At 37.5% G+C, this 13,871-nt stretch overlaps 1 protein-coding gene across 2 annotated transcripts in view; it reads left to right on the top strand.

Moving 5' to 3' along the window:
- Dgkb (diacylglycerol kinase beta) overlaps nucleotides 1-13,871 on the top strand; it is a 629,339-nt gene that overhangs the window by 192,105 nt on the left and 423,363 nt on the right. For both annotated transcript variants that reach the window (XM_055624239.1, XM_055624229.1), the window contains 2 exons: nucleotides 252-325; nucleotides 5,113-5,187. In XM_055624239.1, coding sequence (XP_055480214.1) covers nucleotides 252-325; nucleotides 5,113-5,187 — 149 coding nt within the window. The remainder of the gene's footprint in view (nucleotides 1-251; nucleotides 326-5,112; nucleotides 5,188-13,871) is intronic.

Genomic DNA, 13,871 nt, shown 5'->3' with positions numbered 1-13,871 from the left:
CCCTCACAGAGCCGGCATGAGGCAAATAGTTTGCTGCTGTGGACAGTCTAAATCAGTCCCATATCCTACACCTGGGATCGAAACAAAACCACGTTTATATCCACAACATTTCCCCTTTTCTGTTTAAAACAACAACAACAAACAAAACAACAGAGAAGGGAGGAAGAGATGTAAGAAACATAGGTAAAATGTAGTTAAAAAGTAGCGCTAACCATGCCACAGCCTAACAATTTCTCCATGTTTCCTTCCAGATCACTCCTGTTCCTGGTACACACCCGCTTCTAGTTTTTGTCAATCCCAAAAGTGGCGGGAAGCAAGGAGAACGGTATGCTTTTAAAAGTCATGTTCTTTGTTCTGTATCATAAAGGGGAAAAGATAAACCACACTGCTTTTCAATGGATAGTAATTCTAGTGATGCTAGCTACCACCTGAATGGGACAAACTGAGGCGAATCACAACCATTCCCAAGGAAAAGAATTTCTATGCAACTTCTAGGCAAACTGTATGACAGTGACTTTTCTGCCTAAGTCTCAGAGTTCATGATATTGTTTTTCTTGATGATGCACAGTATGTCTAACAGGAATGAAAGAACAAACTACATTGCCAGGCACCTCAGTATTTTAGCTGAAAATACTAGATTTTACTTTTTTGATGGATTAATGATGAAGTCGTACTATGTAACACAAATAGGAGTAGCAAACCATTGAAGAATGTGGTCTAGTTGAAGATGGGAGTCACAAAACCAGTTACACTTGTCTAAACCCTGCTGGAATGTCTTTTTAAATCTCCTATGTGCAAAGAAATAAAAGAAAACATTGTCACTGTGGATCAGAGTCCATTGTTGTTTACAACCAATTAGAAGACTTTCCGTCCCAGTACTAGAGTTTTAAAAATTAATTTTTCTGTTGTCATTTAACTTCTGAATAATTTTGATTAGATGGAGCTTATTCATGTTTTTCAACAAATTATTATAAACTACCTTTTACCAACATATATTTATGTTTTACTCTGGGAAGCTTATGACATACTAATAACTCAAAACTTTAAATTTCTACAGTATCTCATTAAAGAGATCAGCTGTGTTGCTCATGAAAATAAAAATTAAATAATGCAAAAGTACCTTTTCTAACAAGCTTCATATAGTACATGTATCTCTGTAATTAAATTGACTTCATAAATAATTAAAGCAAAAAAATGGTCAATAGTAATAGGTTGTCTTGTGGTATAGTTGCAACATTGTCTAATGTACAATCAGGATATAGATATATATCCTCAAATGTTTATCATTTCTTTACAGTGAAGACTAAAATATTCTTTTTTCTAGCCTAAGGAAGTGTACATTATCTCTTGCTACCTAACTAAGTGATAGCAAAACAGGACATTTTGCTCCTGTGTAATTGTTCTTCAGTACCCGCTTGTCAGCCTTCCCATAATGATTACAGCCTTTGGGAATGTACAGTGTACTCTCACCTCTGAGATCAGTATGTTCAGATTCCACAAGTGTGACCTGCTGTACTTATCTATTTCTGCGTAGCTCATTTTACTCTGCATAATGATCTCAAGGTCTACCTATGGGGTGAGAAAATGACAGGCTTCCGTACTGTTTTCCACAGCGAAGCAGTGCCACGTGTACTTTATATGTTCATAATATGGTAGACATGTTGGTTGCCTCCAGTTCTGGGCTGCTGTGAGCCATTTTGCAGCGGGTGTGGGGTGCAGGTGCAGGGGCAGGTTCCTGCCTCTTAGCAGTCTGAGGTTGGCTGAGGCTGCATAGTGTGTGTTTTCCTAAGCTAACCAGGGCTCTATAGTGAGAGGCCTTCTCGACAGCAATCAGGGCTCTATAGTGAGAGGCCTTCTCGACAGCAATCAGTTTATCACAGCCACAAAATTAAATAAGCGTCTAAAATATCTTCAAGTCAAAAGGCAATATTTATGTAATGGAATTTATAAAACCTTGACTAAAGATCAGTAGGCAACATAAAACATAGCCTGGTTTTCCATGTTCATAGCTTGAAATAATCAAGGCTGGTATAATGTAAATTACACAACTGAATCTGTAGGTTCAATGTGATTCCAATAAAATATTCTTTACAGACTAGATTGTATATCATCTCACTTAAAGAAAAAGACAAAGGAGAAAGAAAGACTTAAGTACAACTAAATACCTAAGGAATTATACAACCTGAATTCAAAATCTTCTACAACCCTTCAATCAACTCCCATGGAACTTGCGTAGACACACATAGGACAATGGAACAGAATAAAGAGTTTAAAAGTAAATTTCTTCCAGGACAGCCAACTGTTTGGACAGAGGTTCAAGGATGTACATTAGAGAAAGGAAGCCTTTCCAATAATCCACTGGGAAAATTAAACATCCAGTGTAAAAGACCCAAACTAGCTTTTTCACCCTCACCAGTTACAATGATTAACTCAAGACAGACTAAAGACTTAACCATAAATAAAATTGCTAAAGGAAAATGTTTCAATATGTTGGCATTAGTAAGGAATTTTGGACTAGATTTTTCAAAACACAGGAAATGAAACAATAACATTACAAGTACCTTAAAGACAAAATGTAACCTGGCCACAAACAATTAGATAAGACTTGACTCTACATTGAACACTAAAGACAAAGTCTTAGCAGAAAAAGTATAAAATATGTTTTAAAGGAAAGTACACTTCTCCACATTTAGTTTAAGATAGCCTAAGTCATGTAGAGTGGCCCTTAGCTTAATAACATGTGTCCAATTGTTTAATACATATTTTCTTAAAAGCAAGTCAGGTAGAAGTACTTTGAAATCATAAGGATATAGTAAGGACAGTGAGGCTTTGTTTGCTCTAATGAATATACTTGAGTCTTTGTTATTTATATGCTCACCTTCACCATTAAAACTCAAATTATGGGAACTTGAGAGCTGGTTTGGTGATCCCAAAAGGGGAGGCTAGCTGTTACTACACTGTTGACTGGAGACCAGTCTTCCTCAGATAGGCAAGGGTTGCTTCTTTTATAGTGGGTGCAGACTAAGAAGGAATAAACATGGAGTGGTAAGGGAAGAAAGGGTCTCCCTCGTGGTCAGCTGGGTCAGCAGATTTACCCCTAGAACATGGGGAAAGGTGCTGGGAAATGCTGTCTCCTGAACACGATACTGATTTTTATGCAAGAACTGACAGTAGCTGCTATTATCTGTAGAGGACCCAACAGAGGAAGATTAAGCCATCCAAAGTTTCCAAATAGATGGTGGAGGGCGTCAGGAGTCCTACTCCTGAGTAGCTCTTGCTAGCTTAAAACAGCTATCAGGGGCCATCATCCTTTTGAGGCCTAGTACCTATTAGGTGGCCCAAAGTCCAGCGCAGTGTCCATGGCCATGCACAAGTGGAATTAGTGGGTGATTTTACAAAAGAATAAGACGACTTGAAGAAGGAGGTGGATGCATGGCTGGAAATCACCTTATTGATCACAAGGGCTGATTTGAACGGGCCCTTCCCACCTGCCCCATCACCTTTCCAAGTTCATTCCTTCTGAGGCTGTGCTCACAGGGAAGAGGAAAGCCTTGCCTGGCAGAGGAGAACTGGTCTTTAGTCACAAACACAGGAACAGCTAAGATCCTCTGTTAGAAACACCAAACAAGCCCTCACGGTCACTTAAATTTACTTTTAATCATCAAGGTCAACATAAAAGTGGCAAAGAAAAATGTATGTGCTGAAGATTGCTCAGGGCAACACTGGCTTCACTGATGAACGGAGGGAACAGAAACAGGTGTGGGAAATATGACCATGTTTCATTAAACACATGTATAAAACTGTCAAATTATAAAAGGATCTGTCCAATAAAATAAAAAGACGTGTTTAAAGAGATTCGTTCAGAATGCAAAGTTTTCCTGTGAGAGGTTTCTTTCACAACAGGATTCCCTATATACCTACACTTTCTGTTTTTTTTTTTTTTTTTTTTTTACTTTGATATGTTGAATAAATGGCAAAATGTCATGGAATTATAGATTCACACAAAGTTTCCTGTAACAGTCAACAGGTGTGAAAATTTTCACACATCAATTCAGACAGCTCCTGCTGGGCACGTCTAAGCTTTACTGACATCTTTTATCACTAGGGTTAAAGACGTAAGGTTTAAGGTTGGGGGTGGGAGTGCATGTCAACACACATTTTACAAAACCACGTAAAGAATGTTGACACAGAAAGGTTTAAAATACAGTTGCCATGAAAGTTCGGAGGTGGGAATGAATGTGTGTCAAGACTGAGAAGTCTTGGAAAAAGCACTCTCCTACTGGGTGTTACATAAATAGATGCTCAGCAGATGAATGAAGTAGAGTTGGGTTCCTGAAAGGGCGTGCTGTCACCAGGCGCGCCTAGCCAAGAGTGTCGTCTAAGGGGAAGGTTAAGAGACGGGCTGTAGGCTCACGGTGAAGATGTTTGAGTGTTTCCATTCCCTCACTTGAAACTTGTGGGTAGGGACAATCAAGGGTGAGAGACACTGCTCCCTTAGAAGGCAAAGGACTTTTCTAACCTTCCAGCTCTTGGACTACGATAGGGAAATGACTGATGACTCTAATATCATTTCTGAGATGCTATATAAATGAAAATTTACCTGTTAGAACAATTTAGCAGTTTTGTGAGCTGAAGATGTTCATATGCTTTCTTTACTTATACAAATGTATACTATAAAGTATATAATCATACTTTATATATGGGATAATTCTTATCTTTATTTGTTAAGTCCAATAACAATATTGAGATCTGTGAAGAGAAGCCTATATCTGCAGCCATCTATTAAAAGAGTATTTTTAGGGATTTGTACTGAAATAATTTTTAAATATGTATTTAAGTTCTAATTAATGAAATAATGTTTAATGGAGGATTATCAGCTGCCGCATTATGGCGATGTGTGTGACAACTCCTACCCTCGAGCTGTTTTATCTTTAAAAGGTCTGTGCACTTTCTTTGCAGGTCCATTCGTTCTGTGTACAACTATAAATCTGATATTACTAAGGATGGATTTATAAAAAAATTCTTGATGATATAACATTGATGATATCACGTTGTTGAAATTGGTGTTGTTTTATACTAAATCCCTTGCCTTCCATATTTTCACATTTATAGAATTTACAGAAAATTCCAGTATCTTCTAAATCCTCGTCAGGTTTACAGCCTTTCTGGAAATGGACCAATGCCAGGGTAAGTAAGCACGAGGATAACTTCATTATCACTGACTTGTCTAATAGTCACTAATTCAGTGACCGGTGTGACATGTCAAGAAATGTTACTTAACTTCTGCAGAGAGATCAGTATGTGAAAAAGAAAAATGATGCAGCTACATAAGACGAGCAGATACAGACCCTGTTCTTCAAAATAGCAACACACTTCATGTTGGCATTTGTTCTAAATATTGGAGGCACTACTAATAATCCTGAACACACACACACACACACACACAGTCACACACTCAGTCACACTCACTCACACTCATACGTACACTCACACACATAGAGCATAGCAAGAATGAAAGCTAATAAGCCTTGTTAGAACTGCTGTCTTTTACTTGTTCAATATTAAGTATAGATTTGTTGCAGTCTGAAAAAAAGAAACTAATTAACAAAGACGAGAAATCATAATATGATTTCCTCCTTTATTATCTGCAGAATCTAATGACTACCACTCTCTTATAACATAGTTTATTATTAATAGGTAAGGCAGAGTAGAATAAAATTATATTTTCAATATGAAACATGTACTTTTGATTTCATAAACGTAGACTGAACTAAATTATTATTAATTTGGCTTCATTAGGTTATTAACGTCATCCTCTCACGGTGACCTCTTTTCTCTCTGCCAGCGTGGCAATAAACAGTAGACCACAGAGAGCAGAGAAGCTGAATAAGCCTCTGTACCCTCTTAAAAACAAAAGAAAACCAAGTTTAAAGTAAGTCCTGTGGGGTATTTTCCAAGTACTAGGAGCTAAATACTCAAATGGTTTGTTTTCTTAAATATGAATAAATTTTCTATCATGATTATATATGTAAAAATCATGTTAATAAAACAATTAGCATAATCTCCTAGAACTGAAGTTGTCTGTTATATACTTTGGTGCTTGCCATCCAGGACAGGTTTCTAAGCACTGAGTGGTTTATGATGAATTTTGACAGCCTTTGCCATTGTTAGCAGGTTTTCCCTGTAATTTATTTCAGAAGGCTGCAGTGTCCCATTTCATACTTTGACAGCCTTCATTACAGGCAGCAAATCTTGAGCCAAATGACGTCAAGGCCAGGAAAAGTCCCGAGGCTGGCTCAGAAGCTCTCTTGAGATGATGCTCTTCTTTGCTGTGGAATATTCTCTGTACGTCACAGAAATAGCTTATTCTAAAGGATTGAGGAATAATGCATTTAAAAGTTTATCCACTCAACACAGCTCCACCCAGGATAACCTAGCCTCTGTGTGCCTTCCATATCTACCCTAAATAGAGAGGAGGAATGCTGACCTTCCAGGAAAGTTGCCACGCTAAGGGGGCCAGTGTCCACCAGGCATATTGCTAAATAGTGTGTCTTTACTCAAATATACTCATCTGCAGTGCTGTTGGTAGTAATGCTAACTGATCATTAGCAATAATATGCTTGTCCTTTATGGGTAAGCACACTGTAATAATGTTGGTTTATCAGGATTTTCCCACTCCAGTTATTTCATCTTCTTAAAATAAGTATCACATGCTTAGCTTTCCTCTTCAGATTTTATGTATTCTTATATTCTCTACTCTTTTTTATATTGAATAAATGAAAGTTTATATAAATATGTATATATATATAGATATAGATATATGCAATTTTAACAAACCTTCACTATAATGAGGTATATAGGGAAAAAAGTTATTTCCCTCTACTTCAACCCCCCAGGGAGTATTGTATGCTAGTGTGCCTTACTGAACAATCCCTCATACATACTTATGAAATAATTTATCTATCCATCTACATATGACATTCCAATGTGTACACACTTATAATAACAGATATTTTTATGTATCTTGGAAGATAAAGTTCATTTGCTATACAAGCTTTTATTCTCTCTCAACAGAGAAAAGAGGAGGTCTTTTTTTTTCATTTGTGTAGATACTGATATTTCATTTTTTTATAATTTATTTATTTTATGTGCATTGGTGTTTTGCCTGTGTATATGGCTGTGTGAGGATGTCAGATTTTGGAGTTACAGACAGTTGTGAGCTGCCATGTGCTAGGAATTGAACCCATGTCCTCTGGAAGAGCAGTCAATGCTCTTAACCACTGAGCTATCCCTCTAGCCCCAATATTTCAATTTTTTGAGATAAATAACAATCCATAAGTTTATTAGCTGTTTCATTATTGATAACCATTTATATTCTTTTGTTTTTAAATTATCATACCTTCCCAATACACTCTCAGAGGATTTTTTTTTTCTACGGACTTATGTGTATGTGTTAAAAGTACATTGAAATAGTTTCATAGAATAAGTTGCAACAGGTAAAATGGCTTGGATGAGAATATATTCTGTCTTAATGCTATTTCCTCCTAAATTTCTATAAAAAGTTTGCATTAAAATATAATGCAAATAAGAACATATAATGTGTGTTTCCTACAACATTTGAAATTGACTGTCTTGTCAGCTTGCACTTTTCTGTAGTTTGGTAGGTGAGAATGCAGTATTATCATTTCTCTGTGTATGTCTGATCAGGTACGCAATTTTCTCTTCCCTCTATTTGCTTTGCTAACCACAGGTGTACAGCCTCCTTGTTATATGAAACTGTGGATTTGTTCACTGAACCAGGGGAAAGTGAAGAATATGAGGGTTTCAGAACAGATAGGAGTCAGGACACTTTTAAACAATCAAAATCTCAGGAGTAGCGCCAGTCCCGGGGTGACAGCTCTGAGCAGTTGGGAGCCTCCTACACAAGTACGACGTATTTATCTTGCTATGTGTTGCCGCGGACAGAGTTGGGAATCTCGGCAACAGTTCTATTAAAACTATCTAAGTGGATTGTTTCTTCAGAGACAGTGTGAAAGCGAAATTCCTGGTAGTGAAAGGTAGTGCACACGGCAACAGAGTGGCAGTCCTAGCCACACACAGTGTAAGCGTTCACTGGGAAACTCTTGGTAATGACAACTCTTTCCTCTCTTTATCTGCAGAGTGTCCGTACAGACATGTGCAAGCAGAAACAGCTAAGCATACCTCCAATTACAAATTTAAATAAGTGATATTTTATTTCCAAAGAGTACTTTTATGTAGCACATCAGATATTCAGTAGAACTATATTAAAACAATGTATTATAATTTTAAGCAAAAAAATAAAAGAGAAAATTTTCAGGTTATAAAACTGCTCTTCCCAGGAATTTTTTTGGGATGGTTTGGAGGGAGTAAAGAAAAAGAACAGATGATTTGATTATATTATAACCTCAAAAAATAAACAGTAAATCGCTTTTTTTTTTTTTTTCAAATTGGTCAATGAAACAAGTGTATTAAGCAATGGTCATGTTACATTCTGTTGTGCTAATAGTGGAATTAAAGGAAGCCCAACTCTCACAATCATTCAGTCAAGGGAAGAACACTTATTGGATATTTTTTAATGCAAAATATGCTACTGACTACTTCAGTACCCAACAGAACGGTGAATTCACACATCCACCCTGCGCTGCAGGCGACAATGACAGCATTGAAACCAGCAAAGAGATTACTTTCACATCGTCTTTCAGCACGCCTGTGTCCCTTTGCCTACATCGCTCCTTCCTCCTCTTTACGTTTCAGCTCTAAAGCTTTAGATCTTACCCACAGTAGCGTACATACATGCATGTGTTCCTGTACACACGTACTTTATTTTACTTTCCAATTTTGTTTGTGACCTAATATTAAGCAAACGACTTTATGTATAACTATACGTACAACTATGGAGAGCAACAGAACAAGATAATTTGAACACAGGGAACTTCCCAGAGACTCATACTCCAACCAAGGACTATTCGTGGAGATGACCTAGAACCCCTGCACAGGTGTAGCCCATGGCAGTTCAGTGTCCAAGTGGGTTACATAGTAATGGGAAGAGGGACTGCCTCTGCCATAATCTGATTGACCTGCTCGTTGATCACCTCCCCCTGAGGGGGGAGCAGCCTTACCAGGCCACAGTAGGGGACAATGCAGCCACTTATGATGAAAACTGATAGACTAAGATCAGAAAGGAGAGGAGAACCTCCCCTATCAGTGGACTTGGGGAGTGGCATGCATGCAGAAAGGGGAGGGAGGGTGGGATCGGGAGGGGAGGAGGGAGGGGCTTATGGGGGGATACAAAATGAATAAAGTGTAATTAATAAAAAAAATTAAAAGTTGGATGGATTGAAAAAATGTGTATTTAAGATATGCATTTAAGATACATTTACATTAAGTGAGCTCCCAAACTGATTTGCATAATAGCTGTATCATTTTGCTTCCCCGCAGGCAGTGAATAACGTTTTTTTTCTTTTCTCATTCTCTCCTCAACTTTCGCTGTCCAATGCCTTGGGGAGAGCTATTCTAACTAGGTGAAGGTGCCGTTTCCCATCCTAGCTGTAGAGCAGCAATCCTCATAACCTGGCCAAATCAGAGAGAGTGACAGCAGAAAACGTAGCGTCTATTTTTATGCATATTTCTGAGTGCTATGTACAAAGACGCTGAAGTTACCAAAGTGGTGGTTTCCGCTTCCAATTCAGCAAAAATATCATTGTGACTCGTGGTGGCTTGTGTTTGGTGGTTACGGTTGTTTTCAAACTTCTAAACTGTGCTGGAGGCCGAGAGATTTGGAAACAATGTCATGTTCCCAGTAGATGCGAGAAAGCGTGCGGTCGCTACTCAAGAGGCAGGGACCAGAGGATTATCGCAAGTTCGAAGCCAACCTGGAATTCGTAGTGAGTTTCAGCCTGGCAAGGGTTACCTAGCAAGACCCTGTCACAAAATCGCCTCAAACAAAGGGCGGAAGGCTGAGCGGATGGCACTGAAGCCACATGACTGTCTCCCGGTATGGTGCGCCGTGGTTTGAAGGTCTTCTAAGCTTCCACTCCAGGCAGCGCAGGGATGCATGGAGTCAGAAACCCTTTCCTGCCTGTGTGTGCCACAGAGGGGACAGAACGACAGCCACCTTCCAATCACTGTTTTTCAATGGTTACAAAATAAGCATTTTTAATTCCATAGGCTACTACGTTACTGAGAGGGAGCAGACCTTCTTGATCGTGGTGTCTTTTTTCCAAAGACTCAAGTACAAAAGGAAAACCCCATGAGCGCAGCCTTTGCTCAAATGCCTGCCATTTTTGCACAGATGGTGCAGATGGTATCAAATTATTATCAGTCTTATTCCCCAGCCAAATAAGGACCAAACTAAAGACGTTTCAAACATGGACCTTTTTTTCATGTACACTGCTAACTTTTACAGGAAACATGAATTCTTTCCTTTTCTCAATTACCTTTACTCCTCTTTTTTTTGTTGTTGTTTATTTAAATGTACCATCTCATAAATATTAATGTACTCACTGAGACTTGCTCAGATTTGTTCTTTGTGATTTCACTGTATAGTTTTCTCTTTTTTTCCCACCTATTATTTTATAATAACTAATCCTATGCTTAATGAATCCTCATATTTTCTACTTTGTAAGAAATCCTTATCTCTAAGACTGGACCATAAAAACATTCTTTCTTTATCATTTATCCATTGCTAAAATGTTAATAGTGATTAGTTATGCAGAATCCTGTGCTTCATTATGGCAATCTCACATTCATTTCCCCCTCACCGCAGTCCCTGTTTCCCACTGGTCACTTTCTCCGTGTCTTAATGCACTTTTAATTTTGATATTTAATCTTAAAAAAAAAAAACTTTATTGTTCCTTTCCTAGAGGTATTTTAAAAAAATAAACGAACCAAACATACCTTTTATAGATTTAAATCAAATAGCTTCTCCAAAAGCTGTTCATTAGGCTCCTGTTTAATCAGGGTGTTTATGAGTTAGAATATTCATAACCATGTCCACACCGTGTCTCAGTGGTTGCATGCGAAACACTTCCTCTGCTCTCTCCCAAAGGAAGCTGTGAGTGGGCTGTGCTGCCCCTGTCTCTTTGTTTCTCTGCTCTATGGATGACTGTGTCTCCTCCTACCCCTGGTTCTGGCTAAGCTGGCCTTCCTAAATGTCAATCCCTTTGCAGCTTTCCTCTTTCAGCACATTGCTTTTCCAATCTCTCTTAATCTAATAAATATCATTTGTGATTTGTGAACTTCAGCTGAATCACCTTCCTGGTCTATTTCCTTCCCAATAGATTAATGTGTGTGTGTGTGTGTGTGTGTGTGTGTGTGTGTGTGTGTGTGTTCTCACTTCAAGAATTTTCTCTCTTGGTTCTGATTATCATTCTTGAGGCATGTGCTGCTTGAGTGTTTTATATGACTAGACTCTTTCCTGATGATGAATAGAATTAACTTAATAGAAGATTACTAAGAAATCTATTAGTTGGTTTTAAAACGGGTTATAAGATGAATGCTGCTCTCTGGCCTTCATAAAATAAGGTTCTTCTACACTATTAAAATAAACATCTATGACTTGTCCTATATACTCCCCACTGGAGACTTTTACCTATATCAAATCTATCTCAATTTTTTTTGTGTGTATGTGTGAAACAGTTTATTGCCTCTTGATTCTAAAATTAAAAAAGGCACAAATGGTTTATTAACAGATCACCATTAAAATTTTAATTAAAATGTGTTTTATGTTGAAATGAAACACTGTCATTAGAACAAAATGACAGCACAGACTGGGAAAGGATCTTCACCAACCTTATATCTGACAGAGGGCTAAAATCCAGAACATATAAAGAACTCAAGAAGTTAAACACCAACAAACCAAGTAATCCAATTAAAAAATGGCATACAGAACTACACAGAGAATTCTCAATACAGGAATATTGAATGGCAGAGAAACTCTTAAAGAAATGCTCTACATCCTTAGTAATCAGGGAAATGCAAATCAAAACTCCCCTGAGATTCTACCTTATACTCATTAGAATGGCTAAGATCAAAAACTCAAGTGACAACATATACTGCAGAGGATGTGGAGAAAGGTGAACTCTCCTCCATTGCTGGTGGGAATATAAACTTTTACAGCCACTTTGGAAATCAATCTGGCGTTTTCTCAGATTATTAAGAATAGTGCTAACTCAAGTTCTAGCTATACCACTCCTAGGCATATATCCAAAAGATGCTCAAGTACACAAGGACATTTGCTCAACCATGTTCATAGGAGCTCTATGTGTAATATACAGAATCTGGAAACAACCTAGATGTCCTTCAATGAAGGAAAATATAATATTCTTAAATAGGGAAATTCTGCTTTACAATGCTCATCATAAATAAGAATATTGTTTATTTAGAGGAACATATCTTGGAGATATGTTTTATATACTAGGACTAAATATAAGACAAATGTTTTAAAATATAACTTAACAGTCAGTCTATAGGCTGATATTTCCAAATATCAGACATGCTTGTGTAAGTGAAAACTTGAGATATTTTTCTATTCCAACTTCCCATTGATGTAACAGATTCCACACACTTTGTGATTTCTTAATTTAAAATTTAATTTTATGTAACCAACATCGGAGATTACAGCCTTTTACGTGTGTCACTGTTATTACATCATATCAGAGGTGATGCTGTCACATCACAAATGTTTCTCAAAACTCACAGAGTATTTATCAAAATTAACCGCATCTCTCCTACAGCTGTCCCACACATGTACAAGCCTGTAAATCCCTACTGGCAGTGTGAAGTGTTCATCCCACTACTTCACAGGAGTAACTATAAAATACAACACAGGCAGAGCTGAAACTCCTCTACAATTAAATGCATAGGCACACTCCTGGCTTTGCCCTGTGTACTGGATGAACTTCATTTAGTTTTAATTGTTCATATCCAACATAAAGGTTTACAGATTAGTGAAAGTAAGAAAACATGGAATACACTTATAATGAGTATCACTAATGTGTTTGCGTTGCACATAAGTTTCTTCACTGGAGGTCTTACAGATTTCAGTCATTATGTTGTTCATCAAATAATTCAGGACAACAGGTGTTGAACAATCTGAATGTTTATTAGCTTGATAGTTAAACCATTCGGATAGCAATTTATCCAGATTTCAAAAACTGTCTAAAAATAAAGTGTTCTGCCAGACATATTTACATGATTAGGTATTTAAACATTAATATTGTACACATATGTATACATACACACATTTTACAGGAATACACACTTTAAAAAAATTGCATTCCCTGCTTTTCTGTTCTCATCATAAAATATCATGACCAAAGGCAAATCCAAAAAGAAAGAGTCATTTAAGCTTGCATTTTCAGAGGAAGAGTCTGTTATTGTTGTGCAGGGAGCAAAGGAACTTGAAGCTGAGAGATCACATCTTTAAGTGAGAAAAGTAGGAGAGAAAGAGAGTTGGAAATTGGGTAAAGTTATAAACTCTCAAATTCAAGTGATGTGCCTCCGTGGGCAAGGCTCCATCTTCCAAAAGTTCTTCAATGTTCCCTGATAGCACTGTGAACTTGAGATCAGAAGTCCAAGGAACTTATGAGGAACATTTCTCACTCCAAGCTATCTAAGAAGTATCAACATGTACTGCAAAACTTAACAGTTAATTTTCTGACAATGGAAAATTTAAATTAAAGAAAATCTTTCCTAACATCATGGAAGCGAGGGCAAAGGGTTGTCAGAACCAGAATATCAGGGAGATTGCTGCAAGAGTATGTCTTCTTTCACCTTAGAAGACACACCCAGAGAATCTCACAACAAGTCTGCCCAAACATGAGCTGAACTAAGACAAGAGCAATAAATAG

This window comes from Psammomys obesus, unplaced genomic scaffold (assembly GCF_907164565.1).
Source record: "Psammomys obesus unplaced genomic scaffold, mPsaObe1.curated_primary_1811, whole genome shotgun sequence".
Taxonomy (NCBI): domain Eukaryota; kingdom Metazoa; phylum Chordata; class Mammalia; order Rodentia; family Muridae; genus Psammomys; species Psammomys obesus.
This window is presented reverse-complemented; position numbering and strand designations above follow the sequence as displayed.